At 43.5% G+C, this 22,258-nt stretch overlaps 1 protein-coding gene across 1 annotated transcript in view; it reads right to left on the bottom strand.

Moving 5' to 3' along the window:
* FBXO16 (F-box protein 16) overlaps positions 1-22,258 on the bottom strand; it is a 34,643-nt gene extending 12,385 nt beyond the window's left edge. The window contains exons 1-4 of the mRNA XM_041480852.1: positions 22,124-22,258; positions 11,727-11,762; positions 2,600-2,806; positions 1,522-1,686 (exon numbers count right to left, since the gene is read on the bottom strand). Of these exons, the coding sequence (XP_041336786.1) occupies positions 1,522-1,686; positions 2,600-2,806; positions 11,727-11,762; positions 22,124-22,258 (543 nt within the window). The remainder of the gene's footprint in view (positions 1-1,521; positions 1,687-2,599; positions 2,807-11,726; positions 11,763-22,123) is intronic.

The following is a 22,258-nucleotide window of genomic DNA, read 5'->3' as shown; positions in this document are numbered from 1 at the left end:
AGAACAGAGGCTAGACAGAGTTAGAGAAATAAAACAAGAATTTGTTAAAAAGGCCTTCCAAGGATACACCTTGGGCAGTACAAGAGGTTGGCCAAGGCTACACCCAAGATGGACAATGGATGTCACTGTTGATGGATGTCACTGTTGGATTAAGCTCTTTTCTGACCCAGAGCTGGGGCAACTGAGAAGCCTTTTAAAAACTTTTATTCTATTTTCAGTCTCATGTGAGGGGTGAGACAATACAGATGTTATAATTCACGCCATCACAATCAGAAGCCAATTATTTCTTAATTAAAATACATTATAAGTGTTTCTTAACCTATCAACTTTTACCTCACCCCATACTGTAAATACCTCAAAACCAATCATCTAAAATTACCCTTCATGGGTCTTACTACAATGCATCTTTCACAGTTTTATTTCTCTAAAGTATCTAGTCTTATTTGCAAGGCCATCCTTTGAAACTTGTTTCTAGCTCCGTTTCTCTCTCAAGAATGCCTGTCCTGTTCCATGGCATTTCTAATTCAGCATTTCCTGTCTTAAAGTTTGCATGCACTGTCCTGTTCCATGGCATTTCTAAGTCTCAAAGTTTGCATGCAGATGTGTGAGCCTTCTGCCAGGCTTTGAGAATTCTCTACAAATCCATTTCCCACAGCTCACAAGTTTTCACACTTCCATAAGTTTTGGTCCATTTCCATATTGGGGGTTAATTATTCAATTACAGCTTCAGGTAAGGAAGTCACATCCTCCCAGTTTGCTCCCATCCATTTACACTTTTTGGGACCTGAAGCTACAATGTTGTCCTTGGTTCTTGGGTTGAAAAATGATTGTTTTGTCTAACTAAGCTGTGAGGAGAACTTGCTAACTCTTTATATGAAGTTCAGAGTTACACACCGTTGGAGCCCTGGATGGTGAGATTTTTAGACTTTTTGTGCTGAAAAGCACAGACCCACAAGAGAACACTGCACTTGACCTGAGGCCGTGGAGAAGGCTTCCAAAAATGAATGATAGAACTGTGGTTGTGGGTGTGGAGTTTGAATAGAAGTGTGTAATATCACAGGGTGGAAAACTTAGAGTTTAAGGTTTTAGAATATAGTAATAGATATAAACAAGATCGAGGTTTTAGGGTGGTGGCTGGACCTTCTTCTGCAGGGGTTTGGGTGGTATTTTGTAATTGGACAGAAAAGTCCACATTGTGGAATTTGAGTGATTAGTCATTGGGTTAAAAGGGAAAATAATTTAGGTGTCATTTCTTAATTGGACAGTTTATCCTTAAAAGATCTTGTAGAGAAAGACAGTTAGCCATTTTGTGGCTTGTTAGTGAAACGCTGCAGAACTCACTTCTTGCATGACTGCAACACAGACAATAAAAAAATAAACATTTGAGCCTGAACACGAAATAAAGTCTCGAGCGCTTCAAGCCCAACCTTGACAGAGGCAGAGGAGAGGACAGCACACGAAACCAGCGCAGAATGTGGAAAACCTGCGAGCTGAGGCTGACGGCAGCAGCTGGGGGCGTACCTGGGGCCTGCTGAGGCGCAGCTCCCTCACCATCTGGATGTAGTGTTTTTTCCAGACGCCCTGCTCGAAGGGCGTGGGGCAGAAGTTGAGGAGCCACCCGAAACGCAGGCACTTCAGCATCCACAGCTGGTCCAGCTCCGACAGGTACTTCCAGTGCCAGCTCACCTGTGAATTCCCAGCCACTTGGAAACTTTGTGGTTTAAAGAGTTTAAGATTTTGGATCTCTCTGCCAGGGATATAATTCCCAGATATCCTTAAATGAATGTAATTCTTTTGCGCTGTTAATGCTCCATTTAAAACTTTGATTAAAGGATTTAGACCTTTCAAGGCCTTCATGATGTGAGGCCCTTCCAACTCAAGATATTCGTGATTCTAAGGAATTTTCTAACCTATTGTCATGGAGTTTGAGTTGCATCCACATGAAATGCTAGAGAAAGTTACTAAAGCAAGGCTTAGCCAAACTGAGATTATTATATATTCTTAAATAACATGGAATATTACATTAGCACAGTAATAATGTCACTGAAAACTGACTTATTAATTTAAAACCACTTTGGGCAGCATCTCACAGCATTTTATCCCATGAAAACAGATTTCTGGAATCTTAAACATTTTGCTCCAAAGCCCATCTGTAATTTTCTGCTTCTCCACATGCAACACTTGACCTTCAGGCATTTTAAAGGATGTGTTTTCCTTTCAGGATCGAGTGCTGTTCTTTGCAAAAGCACAAGCCAATATCTCTCAAAGAATTAAGGGCTCTGCACACAGTGCAAGATATTTTAGAGGAATGTGATTTTTAGGAAGTATCAGGCTTCCTTTCTGGGAATAATCAGCCTTGAAAATGCCACTTTTAAAATACTTTAGAACTGAGCATTTAAAATTACTCATCAGTTCTGTGAATCTTGCCCAATCTGGCTTAATTTAGGATCTGAGGAACTAGCATCACTAAGCATTTGGCCAAGTCAGAGGACGTTTTGTCTTCACCAAAAATCAGGGTTTTTTTGGTTTTTTGTTTTTCTTTTTTTTAACTGCTGTGTCCTGGCTTTCTGAAGCCCAGGCAGGTGCTGGATTTTTTTACCTGTGCACATCGACAGAGGCTCCGTGGATCCAGGAAAGAAAAGATGTACAAAGACAGGACTCGAGGGAGCCTCGTGGTAAAATCGACGGCCTCGGTGGGGACTCGGGTCTGGAGCTGCTTGGCACAGAATTTCTGCTGGGACAGGGAGCAGCGTTCCAGCAGGTCCACCAGGATCCTCCTCCTCTGACCATCTGTCCACTTGTCAAACTGAAGGGGAAAAAAATAAATTAGGAGTTTCAGGTGAAGAGAAACCAGAGATTCAGCTTCTTAAAATAAAACAAGGCGAGGGAAAGCACAGGAACAGCAGCTTCTGGTGACTCACTCTGAGGGAGCAGAGCGTTGGGAACAAATGGAGAGGCTACATGAAAAGAAACTCTGAAGCCACAAAATGATTTCTAATCCTCAAAGGATCCAGGATAGCCTGGGCCAGGACTCACTCATGCTCCTGGGACTGGCTTCCCTCACAGAAAGGAGGAGACTCAGATGGGTTTTTACCAATCTGAGCAGGCCCCAGTGATGAATCCATTGCTGATTCCTTCTCTGACACTTTCTAATCCTCAGAGGATCCAGGATGGCCTAGACTGCTGGGCTCCAGGACTCACTCAAGCTCCTGGGACTGGCTTCCCTCACAGAAAGGAGGAGACTCAGATGGGTTTTTACCCATCTGAACAGGCCCCAATGATGAATTCAATAGTCTGATTCCTTCTCTGACACTTTCTAATCCTCAGAAGATCCAGGACAGCCTAGACTTGCTGATTCCAGGACTAACTCATGCTCCTGGGACTGGCTTCCCTCACAGAAATGAGGAGAGGTAGATGGGTTTTTACCCATTTGAGCAGGCCCCAATGATGAATCCATTGCTGATTCCTTCTCTGACACTTTCTAATCCTCAGATGATCCAGGACAGCCTGGGCCAGGACTCACTCAAGATCCTGGGACTGGCTTCCCTCACAGAAAGGAGGAGATCAGATGGGTTTTTACCCATTTGAGCAGGCCCCAGTGATGAATTCATTGCTGATTCCTTCTCCCCTGACACTTCCACAGGCCCCACTGCTGCAATCTCAGAGTGCCTCACAATTTGTGAAGTATTTTTTCCTCACAATCCCCCCGCACCGGCTACGAGGAGCCGGGCAGAGAGAAACCAAGCGAGGAGAAACCCACGGTGGCGGCAGAGTCAGAAAGATTTTTCCACAGCTGATGGCAGGTACCTAAAGAGGAGGATTGAATCCTCAGGGATTGAATCTGTGTGGGAGGAATTCAGGGAAGCTTTGCAGAGCTGGGCAAGCAGGGTGGGAGTGACGGCAAGTCAGCAGCCATCTCCTGGGAGGAGGCCCCACAAATTGCTCAAATTGTCCCCACAAATGACTCAAATTGTCCCCACAAATGGCTCAAATCTGGCTCCAAACCTGCAGCCCCGGTGGCAGCAGGGAGGAAAAGCCCTGGGATGGTGGTGGCCATGGGCAGGAGCAGCAGGAATTCCCAGTGGGAATGGCGGGATGGTTGGAGAGGGTTTTCCTGAGGGGAAATGTGGATTTTGCTTCATCCTGTCGTACCAGAATGTGTGGTGATAGGACAAGGGGGAGTGTGGATTTTTTTTTTTTTTTTTTTTTTTGTTAAGGTCAGAATTAAATGTGTCAGAAAGTGTTTCTTGTTCGGACTCAGATGTTTATTAGTTCTTATTTATATTACAGTCTCACAAAGCGTGAGTTCTACAGCACTACGCTTTAACAAACTAAAAATGGATTTGTATCTCTCTCTCTACAAGGCTTTTTAAGGATAAACTCTTTCATTAAGAAATGATGCTTAAACTATTTTTACTTTTAACTTAATAACTAACTACCTGTGGCCTGCAATGCGGACTTTTTTATCTAATTACACAATACCACCCAAACCCAAGAAGAAGAAGGTGAAGAAGGATTAGTTTCCACCCTAAAACCTCCATCTTGCTTTATATATGTATTGCTATATTCTAAAACTTTAAATTATAAGTTTTCCACCACGTGGTATTACACACTTCTATTCAAACTGCACACCCATAATCCCACTTCTATAATTTAATTTTGGAAGCTTTCTCAACAGCCTCAGGTCAAATGCAGTGTTGTTCTTTTGGGGGTCAGTGCTTGTCAGCACAGAAAACTTAAAATTCTCAATATACAAAGTTCCAACATTTAAGGGTTTTAAACTCAAAGAGGAGAGGTTTAGATGATGGAGAAATCCTTCCCTGTAAGGTGGGGAGGCCCTGGAATAGAATTCCCAGAGAAGCTGTGGCTACCCCTGGATCCCTGGAATGTTCAAGGCTAGGATGGAGCTGCCTGGGATTGTGGAAGGTGTCCCTGCCATGACAGGGAGTGGAATGGGATGAGCTTTCAGTCCTTCATTAAATGTGACTTCCAAAAATTAAAAATATAAATATAAATATATATATAAAATGAAGATTTTAAAAAGAAGGAAAAAAGTTCTCCCAGTGTTTTTTTTTTATATTATGGGTAAATAAATAGTTTAACATCCAGTGTCCCTTCTTTTCCCTGTCAGAATGAAATTAAGAACAGAATTTGAAAGGCAGATTAGAAATGTAGATTTTTTTTTTCTCTGCTTCCTCCCCACACCAAATCTATGCTCAAATGGAGGACTGGCAGAATAATAGTTTAAAATGTACTGTGCAGATGAAGGTAATTGAGAAGCATTTTCTTTCCTGACTATTTTTGAAGAACTCCTTCTTTATTTATTTATTTTCCCTTGGATGAATTCCAGTGCTGGAGAACAAACTCCAGGAAGCAAAAAGCTCTTCTCCTTCTCACCAACACCTCTGCAAGACCTTCAAGAAGGTCAGGATGAAGAGAGTGTGGGATTGGCATTCCTGAGATTCTGGAGAGATGAAAAGCTAAATAAAAAAAGAAAAGCTCACTGTCTTTTCAGACCCAGTGAATTAAGGAATATTCCCTCTTTTAAAAATCCCTTTTTTCCATATAACTTTCAATTCTAATGATGATTAGCAGGGTATTAAGGGAAAACTGAAGGGGAACCTGGGGATTTAGGACTTAGAAATGTTCCCTGAGAATAAAATCAGACAAAGATGAACCGGAGGGGGACAGAGGAGGTTCTGCCTGCCCCCTTCTCACCCTTGGCTTGAAATAAAAGGTTTGAAACCCCTTGAAATTAAATATTTAATTTAATAATCTCTGTCACAGGAAGGGGGAAATCTTCTGCTGCCCATCCCTGGTGCCAGCCCCATCCTCTGCTCGTTAAAACAATCCCCGATCACCAATTTGCGCTGATAAATTTCTGCGGGAGCTCCGGAGACCAGGGAGTAGCTGGCTCAGTCTCTTCCACATCAAGAGATTAAGTGAACCAGTCAAAACAAATCCAGCTTCACTTCCCAGCAGACGGAAGAGCTGCTCCTTTTTAACCCTTCCCACCCTGCCGTGGCTTTCCCGGTGGGGGAATTCCTTCCATCATCCTCAGCCTGCGTTTAAACTCCATTTAAAGCAGCGCCGCAGCACTGCGAGCAGGATGCCAAGGGGTTAAATTGGCACGATTTGTCTCTTTTTCCAGCATCAACGAGTCCCCATGCCACATTTGGCCGCTTCCTGCACAGATCCTGCCCTTGGATGCGATTACAGCAGCCCAACCAGTCGGACTGGATTCCCCTGGCTTCTCCTTCCCTCTCCCCGCAGCTTTTCCCCTGGCCGGGGCCTTCCCCAGAACAATGTCACCGCGGGGATTGAGTGACATCAGGCCGTGCTGGATCGGTTTGCAATTAATCCATGAGTGCACACACACAAATAAGGAAGCCTGACATCAGGGAGAGGCCCCTGTGCTGCTGGTTTTACTGGCTCCAACTGGAGAGGGACACAGCCCAGGCTGGGATCCCTGCGCTCTGCAAACCCAGAAATGGATTTTCCAGAAGACAAACAACGTTCCCCTCTTGTTGGAACCTGTTGGAACCCTGGAGAATTTTAAACTTTCTGTGCTGAAAGGCACAGACCCACAAAAGAACAGTGCATTTGAGCCAAGACTTCCAAAATTGATTAATAACATTGGGATTATGAGTGTGTAGTTGGTTGGAGGTGTGTAATATCACAGGGTGGAAAACTTAAAGTTCAGGGTTTTAGGATATAGAAATAAAGATGAAGCAAGATGGAGGTTTTAGGGTGGAGACAGGTTGTTCTTCTTTACCTTCTTCTTCCTGCTTCTTCACCTTCTTCATCCTCCTTCTTCACCTTCTTCTTCCTTCTTCTTCCTAGGTTTGGGTGGTATTTTATAATTGGACAAAAAAGCCTGCAATGTGGACTTTGAAGGATAAATTATTGAGTTAAAAGGGAAAATAATCTTAGTATAATTTCTTAATTAGATAATTTAGTCTTAAAAGATCTTACAACATGAAATAGTCAACCATTTTATACCTTACTAATAAAAGACTACAAAACCCACAATAATAAAACTATAACACATATAAAACAATAAGCACCTAAATCTAAACAATGAAACAATAAACACCTAAATCTAAACACAAACTATTGTCTGAGTGTGTAGTTGGTTGGAGGTGTGTAATATCACAGGGTGGAAAACTTAAAGTTCAGGGTTTTAGGATATAGAAATAAAGATGAAGCAAGATGGAGGTTTTAGGGTGGAGACAGGTTGTTCTTCGTTACCTTCTTCTTCCTGCTTCTTCACCTTCTTCCTCCTTCTTCACCTTCTTCTTCCTTCTTCTTCATAGGTTTGGGTGGTATTTTATAATTGGACAAAAAAGCCTGCAATGTGGACTTTGAAGGATAAATTATTGAGTTAAAAGGGAAAATAATCTTAGTATAATTTCTTAATTAGATAATTTAGTCTTAAAAGATCTTACAACATGAAATAGTTAACCATTTTATACCTTACTAATAAAAGACTACAAAACCCACAATAATAAAACTATAACACTAAACAATAAGCACCTAAATCTAAACAATGAAACAATAAACACCTAAATCTAAACACAAACTATTGTCTCAAATACCTTCAGTCCTAACCCCAACAAAAATTTAAAAAAAAACAAAAAACAAACTAAAAACCCACAGGAACCCAGGGCACAGAGAATATTTCTCTGCCTGTCCTGAGAAGTCCTAATCCCCAGGAGAACACTGCTTTTAACCTTCATCCATAGAGAAAACTTCCAAAACTTTAGGATAAATTAGAATCGATGAGTGTGCAAAATAGATAGTACTGTAGTTTATCACAGGGTGAAAAACGTAGAGTTTTAGGTTTTTAGTACAGAAGTAGATAGAAAACAAGATAGAAGATTTTGGGTGTTGTCTGATCTCCTTCTTGCTCTTCATCTACTCCGTTTTCTACAGTATTAGTAGCACAAAGTGATTAGTTACAAAGAGCTGCAATGCAATTATGACATGAACAGACAAATAATTAGTTATTAGTAGAAAAGTAGAAATAAAATGCATTCTAAAAGTTAATTAGACAAAATTGGTTTAGAAGACCTTGAAACTGGGTGTCTTAAGACTTTTTTGGTACCTTTCTCTTTATACACTAAATCTAATATATAAACAACATACTGAACTGTTAATAAAAAAAATAAATAAACAACAACCTGAAAACCAAAAAAAAACCAAAAGTCCCATTCATGTCTCAATCCTAACACAAAAAGTCTCCCCACCAAGAGAACCTCAAGAGAGATTTTCACAGCCTCCCTCCCCAGCCGTCCTCTCCCAGTCCTGCTGAAAGGATTTGTTGGAGACCCAGGAGCTGGGAGAGAAGGTGAGGAGCAGACAAGGCACCTGATATCCGTAGAAACCCTTAATCCACCCAAGCAAATCCCAAATATCCCAAATATCTCTGCTGCCAAGCAGCTCCTGGTCAGCAGTTGGGAACTCTCCCCCTCAGGATCTGTTTGGTTTCACTTTTCCCTCTGTAGTTACACAAAGAAATGTTGACATTACTGACATTTTACAGGAGAATCATGAAAAGATTTGGGTTAGAAGGACCTTAAAGTCCATCCAGGAGCTGACCCCGTGGCAGGTGACAATGCAATGGCTCATTTTTGTCACCAGGCCACTTCCCTTCCTCAGAGTCTTCCCAGGAATTTCCTCTTGGAAATGAGGCTTGGATCAACCTGGGATAGTGAAGGGGATGGAATGAGGAGCTTTAAGGTCCCTTCCAACCCAAATCTTTCTGTGATTCCCCTAAAAATGTCAGGTTTGTTTGTTTGATAGGGTGGTAAAAGTGAAAACTAGGCCAGGGACAGCCCTGCCACGGGAAGAGCAATTTTTATCTGCAGATTTGGGGGTGGTGTTCCTGTGCTCTACTGCAAGGTGAACAGAGATGGCCCCTGTAGGAGATGGATTTGTAGAGAATTTTTATCTAGAGAAATAAAACTATGAAAAATGCATTCACAAAGAATAATTTTAGTGTAGGAAAAGCCAATAGGCCAAGAAATGCTTATAATACATTGCAGTTAAGAAATAGTTAATTTCTGATTGTGATGGCGTGAATTATAACATCTGTATTGTCTCACCCTTCACATGAGACTGAAAATAGAATAAAAGTTTTTAAAATGCCTCTCAGTTTCCTCATCTCTAAGTCAGAACAGAGCATAATCCAACAGCCCCAAGGACTTGGTCCGTGGCCACCACCCTGGAAGAGTGTCCCTCACCTGGAAGGGCTCAGTTCCACACAGAGAGGTGACACAAGGGAAAACAAGAGGTTCAGTCACAGAATCACAGAATTATTTGGGTTGGAAGGCACCTCCAAGACCATCAAGTCCCTCCTCTGACTGATCCCCACCTTGTCACCAGCCCAGAGCACTGAGTGCCACGTCCAGTCCTTCCCTGGGGTCTCCAAACCTCCCTGATCAGCCCCTGACCACCCTTTCCATGGAGAAATTCCTCCTGATGTCCAGCCTGACCCTCCCCTGGCACAGCCTGACAAGGTTTCCTCTTGTCCTGTCCTTTATTCCCTGGAAGCAAAGACCAAATCCTGCCTGGCTGCACCCTCCAGGAACAGAAATTAAATGCCTTCAGGTCACCTCATTCCTTGTTTCTCAACCTGTGTTTTATGGACCACAACACCCTGGGAGACATCAAAGATGTGGCACCAGCAGGGAAAAAATAACAAAATGAAAATGTAAATCCCTGAATGCATGCAAATAAAATCAGCAAAAATCAAATAAACAACGAGCACCCCAAGTTTAATCCAATCTTTATTTGGAAAACCAAATAAAGGAAAACCACTGTGGCAAGGCTGCACGAGGAGTTTCCTGTCCTGCTTTTCCAGGAGGGTGGATGCTCCTTCTGTGGAAAAAGTTGAAGGACACTGATCTGGTTCACCTCCCACCACAAGGCAGGGTCTGCTCTCCCTAAAAGCACTCCTGGCAGTGCTTGTGGAACCTCAGAAGTCTCCAGATTCCACCCTCAATCCCCAGGCAAGCTGTTCCAGCAGGGAATTCTCTGCAGCACTGGATTTTGCTCGTGTCTAAATTGTGTCTCCGTAATTGCAATGTGAGCTCAGGATCTCCTGCCCTCTCCAAAGTGAGCACAGGGATCAGATCACTCCCTTCCTCTTTTTTGGCATCTTCTGTGTTTCATTAAAAGATGTTTTTACACCTCTTCTCCATCTTCTTTGCAGCACAGGGATGTTTTCCACGTTTTCTGCACCTGCTCTCTCCTCTGACTTGTTCCCAGCTTTCCCAAAACGCAGGGAGCAGAGCTGGGAATGACTCTGCCTTTGGGATATTTCCCTTTGTTTAAGACACTCTCAGCCTACATTCAGTTTGTGATCCGCCCTCATTCCCAGTGATTTCTTCTGCAGAGCTGCTGCATCCTCAGATTCTCTCAGATGTGAAGTTTTTGGGTGTCACTCTTCGTGCAGCGCTTTTCCCTCGCCCATAATCTATCTGCAGACCTTTCTCGTCTGATTTCTAAACCCCCAAAATTCAGAAAGCCTGGCATCATCTGCAGATAGAATCCAGGAATCATCAAGGTTGGAAAAGCTCTTGGATCTTTGAGTCCAACCATTAAATGAGGATTTGTTTTCCGTTCCATCGCCTGGATATCGCTGAAAATGCTTAACAGGAGTTAGGACAGGCTTTAGCCTTCCAGTTTGAGAATAAATCCTTTACACTGCCCTGAGCATGATCCCTGCCAAGAAATCCAAGCTCCAGCAGCTCCATTTAGTCCAAATTTCCTGAGACCACTTGGAGAAGGTCATGGGAGCCAACGTGGACAATCCTGCCCGGAGCACTGAGATTTCTCTCCGTGGTTCCTCTCACACAGCCCCAGGCTTGGTGGGGACTTGAGAGCAGCTTTTGTGCTTCCTTTCCTTGGAATGCTGGCTGGCAGGAGCACGAGGAGGAGAGCCAGCTCTGAAGGAGCCTTCTGAGAGCTGCTGGTCCAATGTCATGGGAAGGGTGGGAAATGTGACCTTTCCGAGATGATTCAGCACTTGTGAGAGTGGTTGGAGGAAGGCTCTTCCCAGATTTTGGCATTTTTAGACATCCAGCAGTTTCCAAGAGACGGGTTTTATGTTTTCTACTTGCTGCCTATCCCATTAAAAGCTGGGTTTTGAACAATAACCCCTCAGTTATTTAATTCCCTTGGTGTCCCTGAAATTCCTTATTACCAAAACACAACAAATTATGGAAAAATTATTTCCTATAAAGACAAATAATCCATAAAATCAAAATATTTGCCTGTAAAGACCATCTGAGATGCAAAAACAAAATTTCACAAGTGACTTACTAAGCACAAAGAATAATCAGTTCCAACCCAAACCAATCTCCGTGTGCACTTGGTAGATAAAATGTCGTTTATTACAGATTTCAAAGACCCTCCAGCAGGCCATGGAAGCATCTGAACATCCAGCATCTCCTTTGAAGACTTCACAGACATTTCCCAGGTTTTTTTCATCTCATTTCAGCTCATTCCAAGGATGGAATATGATTTCCCAACGTCAAAACTTACAGAATGTGGGAACTGAGGGAATTTATACCTTTACTCTCCTCAAAAGCACAGCAGTCACATCAGGGAAAGTGAATCCCTTTTGGCAAAGAGGAGAAATTTTACATTCTCATGAGATAAACTCCTGATCACTTCCAAAATGTGCCTGTAGCAAATATTTATTTAAAGAGAAAATTTACCCATTTTCCAAGCAGGGCTCTTCTTTCTTCAAATACCTATAAGACACAGACAAAATAAAAGAAAATTGAGTATTTAGAGGGGACTCAGTACGTGCTGAGAAAAATCCAGCTTGAAAAGCAATCCACAAAATATCAACAGAATCGCTGAATGGATGATTTTGGAAAAAAATTATGGAGATCCTTTAATCCAAACTCCCTGACAGGATCAGGTAAAGGAGTAGCTCAGGCATGTCCATGAGTTTTGTGCATGTTATTGGATGGAGATTCCAGAACCTCCCTAAACATCAGGTTCTCAATTTCCTTAATCATTCCTGGGGCCCTGTGGTGGATTTATTCCATAAATCTATTTTTATTTATTTGGATATTTCCATATTTAATGTGGATTTATTCCATAAATCCGTGTATTTCTTGTACTGAGGAGCCCCGAAATGGGCCCGGCATTCCCGACCTTTCCTGTGGAGAGGGAAAGAATCCACATCCCTTCTCCTGCCACCTACACTCCTCCCTTGATTGTTCCTTGGTCATCCTGTGGGGAATTTATCATCCCCGCACTCCTGGAACCTCCTGGATCCGAGTGCTTCCCAAACCCAAACTTCTCCAGGATAAAACCCCCAGAATGGATCAGCTCCGCTCCAAGGCACTGGGAAGTGTCAGGATTGGAATTGGATGAGCTTTAAGGTCCCTTCCAACACAAAATATCCAGGGATTAGGAGGCCACAACCTCTCTGGGAAATCTCAGGGTCTCCCCATCCTCACAGCCAGGAATTCCTGCCCAATATCCCATCTCAATCTCACTTTTCCCAGTGGGAAGCCATTCCCTGTGTCCTGTCCCTCCATGCCTTGTCCCCAGTCCCTCTCCAGCTCTCCTGGAGCCCTTCTCTTCTCCAGGTGAACATTCCCAGATCCTGGAAGGGGCTCTGAGGTCTCCCTGGATCCTTCTCCTCTCCAGGTGAACACCCAAAGCTCTTGGAAGGACTCTGAGAGTTCTTCTCTTCTCCAGGTGAACATTCCCAGCTCCTGGAAGGGCTCTGAGGGTCCTCCTCTTCTCCAGGTGAACATTTCCAGCTCCTGCAAGGGCTCTGAGCTCTCCCTGGATCCTTCTCCTCTCCAGGTGAACACCCCCAGCTCTCCCAGCCTGGATCCATGGGAATTCTTCTCTCCTGGACACGCAGCGATGGGAGGTGCTCCAGAAGCTGAACTTCCCACCTCTTTATTTCAGAAATTCCATTGATCCTGGTTGCCTGAAATCCTGCAGGGATTCAATCCCAACTAAGCAAAACCTTCAGGAATGGGCTGACGAGAGCAGCCTTTGTTCCCCGGCCCCTTTGTGGTGACAGCTCCCACCGAGGACGATCCATATCAAAATCCAGAGGAGGATTTCTGATGTTGACCTTTATCCATAGGGAGCCGGACCCCAAAGCGCCAACACGTGGCTCCCCCACCACCACAAAACCGCCTTCAACCCTCGGGATGGTGACCTGGGAAGTGAGGGAATGCTGGAAGTGATTTTTCCAGCAGACAGATCAAAGAGAGGCGGGGAAAAAAGCCCGGCTTATAATCGCGCATAAAACGGCGATTAAACCGCGAGCGGGAAAACACCGCGGATCGTTATGAACTCCAGACGGGCAGATGTTCCTGCAGAGAAGGACATTATCAGCGCTGATGTCTGCTGCAGCAGCCGACAGCTTCAGCTCTGTCTCTCCCAGCAGGAACGTCTCTGGCGAGGGCTGGGAAATGACATTTCTTTTATTTGCGCCTTGACAGTTGTTATTTGCTTTATTTGCGTGGGGGACGTTGGAAAAACGGAGGGGAAAAAAACCCAGAAAAACCAACGAAGATAACAAGCTGAAGTTGGAAAAAGGATTTGCCCCAAGGAAGTGATGAATAGTCAGAGATCTGAGATTTGGGTTGGAGGATTCCAGGGAGGAGGGAGATGTTTACGGTCTTTGATCAAAGACAGACGCGGATTTGCTTTCAGCGTTCTTGGAGACACATCTGAGCTGAGGCTCTCCCAAAGTTCTGCCTCTCCAGGCACTTGGGAGCATTAATTAGCAAGAGAATGGCCCAAATTTGGTGAGATAATCAAGCCCATGTCCTCTCTCCAAGGCCTTGGAGCTACACCTGTGAGCTCTGGGAGGATTTTGGGATCTGCTGTCTCACATCCATGGCTTCAGGGGGTTTAAAGATGCTCAAATGGCTGGAAAATTCCTCCATCCTTTGCTGTAAATGCCACTGGAGAGAGGCTCTTCTGCCTCAGATCTGAATTCCCGCCCAATTCCTCTCCCAAATTCCAGTCCTTCCCAGGATGGAGTCTGCAGGGAGCTCCATCTCCTGTCCTTGCTTTGTCCTCACCTGCAGCACCACCCTGGAATATCTGGGATTTCATCCCTGGTTTTGTGACTGTGAACGATTTGGGATTTCCTGATTCTGCCTCCTTGACTTCGGCCTGTCCCCGCTGGTGATCCTGCCTTTAAAGCAACCATGGAATCATGGAATGGTTTGGGTGGGAAGGGACCTTAAAGCTCATCCAGTTCCAACCCCGACACCTTCCACCGTCCCAGGGTGCTCCAAGCCCCATCCAACCTGGCCTTGGACACTTCCAGGGATCCAGGGGCAGCCACAGCTTCTCTGGGTTGGGATTGAATCCATGCAGGATTTCAGGCATCTGGAAGTTGGGATTAATGGAATTTCTGAAATAAAGAGGTGGGAAGTTCAGCTTCTGGAGCACCTCCCATCGCTGCGTGTCCAGGAGAGAAGAATTCCCATGGATCCAGGCTGGGAGAGCTGGGGGTGTTCACCTGGAGAGGAGAAGGATCCAGGGAGACCTCAGAGCCCCTTCCAGGATCTGGGAATGTTCACCTGGAGAAGAGAAGGATCCAGGGAGAGCTCAGAGCCCCTTCCAGAGCCTAAAGGGGCTCCAGGAGAGCTGGAGAGGGACTGGGGACAAGGGATGGAGGGACAGGACACAGGGAATGGCTTCCACTGCCAGAGGGCAGGGATAGATGGGATTTGGGCAGGAATTCCTGGCTGTGGCCCTGGAATAGAATTCCCAGAGAAGCTGTGGCTGCCCCTGGATCCCTGGGAGTGTCCAAGGCCAGGCTGGAGCACCCTGGGACAGTGGAAGGTGTCCCTGCCCATGGCAGGGGTGGAACAAGGTGGGATTTGTGTTTCTCCCATCCCAAACCATTCTGGAATTCTGTGATAAGTGTACTCCTATCCCATTTGAAAATCCAGTGAAATCTACAGGAACTTCCAAAGCAGCACCCCCAGAATTACCCAAAATTCGTCAAGCAGTAAATTTAGGACACCATAAATCCCCAGCTCTGCTCCTAACGGAGGAATTTTGACATTTCTACCTTGGACCAGCTCAGAATCCCACCACTCCTGCCCCTCACTCCCTGTTCAGCTCATTTCCCACACATCCCATCTCTCCCTGCTTTTTCCACCCCTTCCATCCATAAATTCCCGTTCCTTCCAGCTATAAATTCCTGCTCACGCTGCCTCCCGGGCGTGCAGACACGTGACTGCACAAAAACGGCACCTTCTGCCTCCCCAGCTCCCTATAAATACCTCACGGAACATCTCCTGATTCTCAACGTCACAACTCATTTTGTGGCAGCTATTTTTCATTTTTAATTTTTTTTTTTTTTGCTGGGGATATATAAAAAAAAAGGAATTTTTTGGCCGGGTAAGCGGTTTAAAACCTGGATCAGAAACAAGGAGATATCTTTTATGATGAATTTTTGAGAATCTTCAAGGTAGGAAAAGACCTCAAAGGTTGTCAAGTTCAACCATTAATCCAGCACCACCACATTCCCCGTGTGCTCAAGGCTTTTCCAGCTCATCCCTGATACTTTCTCATTTTTTATTATTAATTTCTGCTATTTTTGGGATATTTTTACCTATTCCTCCCTACCTGGAACACCACCGAGCATTGAATTATTCAACAATCCAATTAATCCCTAAAAGTTTTGCTGCAGCTCAATCTGACTGCCTGAAGAACAGAGAATTAAAAAAAAAATGCAGAAAAAGGTGGGAAAATGTTTTTATTTTAATTTCTGGTTAGGTCATGCTTCATTGCACAGCGATTTGCATCTGTAGAAATAATTTTGGAAGGGTTTAGGAAACATCCAAATGATTCAAAGGCTGGAGAATTTGCCAGATTGAAAGGACTTCAAAGAGCTCAATCTCTTCAGTTTATCAGAAATCAAAGAAATTCAAGTGTTGGCTTGAAGTGGGGTAAAAGTCCTTCCACAGGGGAAAAAAATGCTGGATACAGAAGAGTTTAATTAGGGAGGAAGGGAAAAATCAAATTAATTTATTGGCAGAGGTATCCAGACAGGAGACAAAGCTTCATCTTTTTGTGGTAGAAGGGATTCGTCATGAGAAAATTATTAGGAAAGTGGTGAAATTTTAATTTTTAAAGGAATGACAGTCATCCACCCTGCCCTAAAAAAGCAGAATTTTGTGACTTTCAGCAAAAAAAAAATCCAACTTTTTTTTTTAAAGCTATTGATTTGGCAAAATAGCAGTATTTAAATCAAATACTTGTTTGATTTAAATAGGTAAATCAGAATTTTCCATCTTTTTATGTTAGATTTGATATAGCTTTATATATCATAAAGATTTTATATGAATTTTATTTGAGATTTATTTTAGATGTTAAAATATTTTTAATTTTAGATTTTATATATCTTAATTTATCATAAAGATTTTATGTAGATTTTATTTTAGATATATTTTTTATTTTCGATTTTATATAGATTATATTTTAGATTAATTTTATAATTTTTTATTTTAAATTTCATAGATCTTTATATATCAAAAATAGTTTATCTAGAGTTCATTTTAGATTTATTTTAGATTTTTAATATTTTTTATTTCAGATTTTTTATCTCTTTATATATCATATATCTGCACGTTCTTATTCCATTTCCCTTGACCTCCACAGGGAAAAATCAAACAAATTAAATTTTTTTCGGGCTTGGGAATTGGTGAAATTTAGGATTTTGAGACATGATCCTGAGGGAATAAATCCTCGACTCAGCTTTGCCTGGAGGGGTTGGGCTGGATGATCTCTGTGAGCTCAGGAATTCCCTAAAATTTATAATTTTAACAAGGAATCCAGTGGAACAGAGATGGACATTATCCCTGTGCCATTCCTTCGTTTTCATGGAAAAAAATTAGAATTTTAACAAGGAATCCAATGATTTTTTAGCACCTAAATGACACAAAATGGAAAAATAATTTGAAATTCAGGTAGGTTGAAGATTTTTTATTTTGTGTAGCCACAATATCCATGAGGTTTAAATCCTAAAGTGCCCAAGAACCAGTGGAAAAGGGCTTGGAGCAACCTGGGAGAGTGGAAATTGTCCCTGCCCAAGGGTGGGGGTGGAATGGGACGAGCCCTAAATTCTTTTCCAACCCCAAACCATCCTGGGATTCCGGGATTTCCTCCGTGCACTAATAAATAATTCATCATTAATTCATCGTTAATGTCTTTACCCATCACAAGTGTTGATGATTATTCCTTTGAACAGGTGGAATTCCACAATCCCTGGAAGTTTTCCCCAAAAAATTGCAGACGTGGTTTGGTGGTTGGATTTGGTGATCCCAAAGGTTTATTTCCAACCTTAACAACTCCGTGATTTTTTAAAGGAATTTCCACGTCAAATAAATCAGATATTTACCAAAATCTCCAGAAATACGGATTTATCAGACATCTCCCAAAATCAGACATTTACCAAAACCTCCAGCTCTCCCAAAATCTCCCCTTTTTGGGACGCCAAACATCTGAATTTTGTTCAGACAAAGCAATTTCTCCATAAATCCCTGCCCAAATGTAGGAAAAAGGAATTTTTTTTCCCTTCATCTTCTCTCCTGCATAAAGAAAAATAATTTCTTTACCACATTACAAAAATTCCATTCCCTGCATTTATTTATTCTGCTTTTTTTTTTTTTCTCTGAATACCTGAAATCACTTTAAAGCTTCACAGTGGAAGGATGGATAATGGGATTTTTGGGCAAATCCATGAATTAAATCCCATATTGTGTTACCAGCCTGTGCTGAACCCAAGTACATCAAAACCCACCCAAAAAAAGGGTTTTTGTAGCTACTCTCAGACCCCTATTCCTCACCCAGATAAAATTCCTCTCTATTTCAATGGATTCATCTTCAAAATTCACTGCAGGATTTTGGGCACATCAATTTTCTCCTTAATTTTTCCTTCCTTTCTGAAGTTATGATAGAGTCAAAAAAATGTATCTTAAAAAATCCAAACAAACAACCAAAAAAAACCCCTGAAAAACGAGGAAAAAAAAAAAAAGAAATAAAAAACACCCACACACACAAAAACACCCACCAAAAAAAAACCCCAAAAAAACATAAAAAAAGAAACAAAAAAACACCCACACGCACAAAAACACCCACCAAAAAACCCCCAAAAAACATAAAAAAAGAAACAAAAAACTCCAAAAAACTAAAAATAAAAAACCAAACACAAAAACACCCCAAAAATTAAAAAAAAAAATTAAAAAAAAAAATCTGTTGCATTTTCCTCTCCATGCTCAGGAAATAAATTTGTTACAAAAATCTGAGGGTTTTTTTTTTTGTTGTTGTTTTTTTGGGTTTTTTTAATGAGCTAAATCTCCTGAAATAACAAATTACCTCTCCAATTTCAAAAAAGCTGAAGGACTCGCCGAGGTTTCGCATCCACCTCCTTGCGCAAGCGAGTAGGTGGATTTTGGGGTGGATTTGGGATCATTCCCTGCCTCGTTTCTGTTTTGTTTCCCTGCAATTTCAGTGCCCAGGGAAGAGAAACAGCTCAGCTGCCAAAAAAACAGGTCCAGGCACCCGTGTCCTGTTTTTCAGGGACAGCTTTGGCCATTAGTCACAAACGCCACGGTCCTGTGCCAGGTTTCCGCAGGGATTTGGGATCCCGGGGCTGGAACAGCCACATTCCCAAAGCAGCTCCGAGGGTTGGAGCCTTTGGAAGCCCTGGGGAGGGAGAAACGGGGCTCGGGAAGTGGGGAAAGTCTGTGTGGAAGGTCAGAATTTGGGAAAAGTCTGTGGGGAAGGTCAGGATTTGGGAAAAGTCTGTGGGGAAGGTCAGGATTTGGGAAAAATATAAAAATTCAGGATCTGGGAAAAGTCTGTGTGAAAGTTCAGGATCTGGGAAAAGTCTGTGTGAAAGGTCAGGATTTGGGGAAAGTCTCTGAAAGGTCAGGATTTGGGAAAAGTCTGTGTGAAAGGTCAGGATCTGGGAAAAATATGAAAATTCGGGATCTGGGAAAAGTCTGTGTGCAAGTTCAGGATCTGGGAAAAGTCTGTGTAGAAGTCAGGATTTGGGAAAAATAAGAAAATTCAAAATCTGGGAAAAGTCTGTGTGAAAGGTCAGGATTTGGGAAAAGTCTGAAGCTTTAGGATCTGGGAAATGTCTGTCAGAAATTTCAGGATTTGGGAAAAGTCTGTAAAGCTCGGGATCTGGGAAAAATATGTCTGAAAGTTCAGGATTCAGGAAAAATCTGTCTGAAACTTCAGGATCTGGGAAAATTCTATCTAGAACTTCTGGATCTGGGAAAAGTCTGTGTGAAAGTTCAGGATCTGGGGGAAGTCTGAAGCTTCAGGATCTGGGAAAAGTCTGAAAATTCAGGATTGGGAAAAAGTCTGAGTAAAAATTCAGGATCTGGGAAAAGTCTGTCAGAAACCTCAGGATCTGGGGAATGTCTGTCTGAATCTTCAGGATATGAGAAGAGTCTGAAACCTCAGGATTTGGGAACAATCTGAAACTTCAGGATCTGGGAAAATCTGTGTGAAAATTCAGGAACCAGGAAAATCTGAAACCTCAGGAACTGAGAAAAGTCTGAAAGTTCAGGATTTGGGAAAAGTCTGTGTGAAAGTTCAGGATTTGGGAAAAATGTGTCTGGAACTTCAGATCTGGGAAATTCTGTCTGAAACCTCAGGTTCTGGGAAAAGTCTCTGTGAAAGTTCAGGATTTGGGAAGAATGAGAAACTTCAGGATCTGGGAAAAGTCTGAAAGTTCAGGATCTGGGAAAAGTTTGTCTGAAAGTTCAGGATCTGAGAAAAATGGGAAACTTCAGAATTTGGGAAGAGTCTGAAACTTCAGGATCTGGGAAAAGTCTGTCAAAGTTCAGATATGGAAAAAGTCTGAAAGTTCAGGATCTGGGAAAAGTCTGTAAAACTTCAGGATCTGGGAAAAATGTGTCTGAAAGTTCAGGATTTGGAAAAAATGTGAAACTTCGGGATCTGGAAAAATCTGTGTGCAAATTCAGGATCTGGGAAAAGTCTGAAACTTCAGGATCTGGGGAAAGTCTTTGTGAAACTTCAGGATTTGGGAAAAAATGTGTCCGGAACTTCAGGACCTGGGAAATTCTGTCTGAAACCTCAGGATCTGGGAAAAATCTGAAACTTTTGGATCTGGGAAAAGTCTGTGCTAAACTTCAGGATCTGGGAAAAGTCTGTGTTAAACTTCAGGATCTTGGAAAAATCTGTAAAACTTCAGGATCTGGGAAAAGTCTGTAAAACTTCAGGATCTGGGAAAACTCTGTCTGAAACCTCTGGATCCGGGAAATTCTGTCTGAAAGTTCCTCGTGGGCAGAAGTGGAGGGGCAGGCCTGGATCTCTTCTCTCTCCAGCTGTAGGACCTCAGGGAAAGGTTGGATTTGGGGGGATTTTAGGATAAATTCCTCCCCCCAGAACAGTTCCCCAGGGAATGGTGACATTCCCAAGGCTGCCAGAGCTCCCAGGGATGCACAGGGTGGGAATTTTGGGGTGTCTGTGCAGGGCCAGGGCTTGGATTTGATGATCTGGGTGGGTCACCTGGAGAAGTCACATTCCATAATTCCGTAATAATTCCATAATAATTCCATAAAGCTGCAAAAGGCACAGAACTGCCTGGATTTTGTCTGGATATTGGAGTATTTAGTGAAATTCCTCAAATTTCAGTGCTCAGTGCTGGCTTAGGAGCTCATTCATGGAATGGTTTGGGTGGGAAGGGACCTTAAAAATCATCCAGTTCCACCTTTTTCCATGGAAAAGCAGCTGGAATTCTGAGCAGGGCTGGGATGGAGAGGCTGCTCAGCCGAGGCCTCACTTTTCTTCTGCAAGATTCGTTATCTTTGGACTGGCTGCCCAAAATAACATTCCAGAGATTGCTCCAGCTCCTTCTTCCCACATCCCAGGATGAAATTAGGCTCAGGTGATCCCAAAACATTCCAGCAGCCAGAGACAGGAGGGGAGGTTACCAAGGATCAGGACTTAAATAGACATCAGGAAAATGTTTTGTTGCCCAAAGAGGAAAAGATATTGAAATACAATGCCCAAAAAAACAAATAAATCTATTTTCATTGTAAAAAATGAAATGTAGGAGCAGGTGGCAGGTATGGTAAATATAAATAAAAATGTAAAGTAAAAGAGATTTGGGGGGAAAAAAACCCCAAGTTTTGTGTTTGTGCAGGGTTAAAAAGAGCAAAATTGCCAGAATCTCTAGGAATGGTTCGCAGTTGGAATGGGAGGATCCCAGAAATTTGGATATAAAGGAGACACAAAGTTTCACAGGGCAGGAGACAGGAATGGTGCGTTCTAACAGCAGGAAAATTTCACTTGGACTCCTCCACTGATTCCAGGACAAGCTGGAATTTGAGAATGGTTTAAAAAAAAAAGTGATGCCGTTGAAGAAGGCTCAACAATCCATAATGATCGCGTCCCATTAACCAGGAATGTTGGAATAATTTCCTTTACCTGGGCTAATCTCTGCTTAACCGTACCCAAAACAGCTCCTGCAGGAGCAGAACCAATTTATTGACCATTTCTGAGCACATCTCTGCAGGAACAAAACCCCTGTGGTGCATCAGCAAGTCCAAACACCGACCCGGCACTAATCCATGTCCCCAGGTGCCACATCCTCGTGGGTTTTGGACATTTCCAGGGATGAGGATTCCACCTCTGCCCTGGGCAGCTGTTCCAGTGCCTGACCACCCAAATGTCCAAACTGCCCTGGCCCTGCTGCCACCCCAGAGCTGGCACAGCCCAGGTGCCTTTGTCCCCTTGCCACCTGGGCACCCCCATCCATCGGGATCTGTGAGGACGCAAACATCGGGAACACGGGGGCTGTGCCGCTGTGCAGAGCCCCCGCTGACAATTCCCACCGGCGTTTCCCACCTTCCTCGCCGCACCCCGATTCCGTTATCCCCTCCGCCTTCCCGACGGGGTTTGTGCCACCTCCCAGAGCGTTTGGTGTCCCCGCCCCGCCGTGCCACGCTGCGCTTGTCCCCCTGTGACGACGGTGTCACCTGGGATGTGTCCGCTCGTGCCCCACCGCAGCGACACCCCCTCCCCACGCCCTCCCGGAGGTCGCGTGTCCCCCGTGTCCTCTCACCTTCCTCCTCCCGCCTGCGGACGCCGCCTCCTCCTCTTCCTCCTCCCCCCACGTCCGCATCCCGTCGCTATGGCAACCCTGTGGGGGGCGGTGCCAGCCAATCAGCTCCCGCCTCTTTCTCCCGCCCGTCCGCAT

This window comes from Pyrgilauda ruficollis, unplaced genomic scaffold (assembly GCF_017590135.1).
Source record: "Pyrgilauda ruficollis isolate IOZ18807 unplaced genomic scaffold, ASM1759013v1 scaffold54, whole genome shotgun sequence".
Classification (NCBI taxonomy): domain Eukaryota; kingdom Metazoa; phylum Chordata; class Aves; order Passeriformes; family Passeridae; genus Pyrgilauda; species Pyrgilauda ruficollis.
The sequence above is the reverse complement of the archived record's forward strand: the minus strand, read 5'-3'. Positions and strand labels throughout refer to the sequence as shown.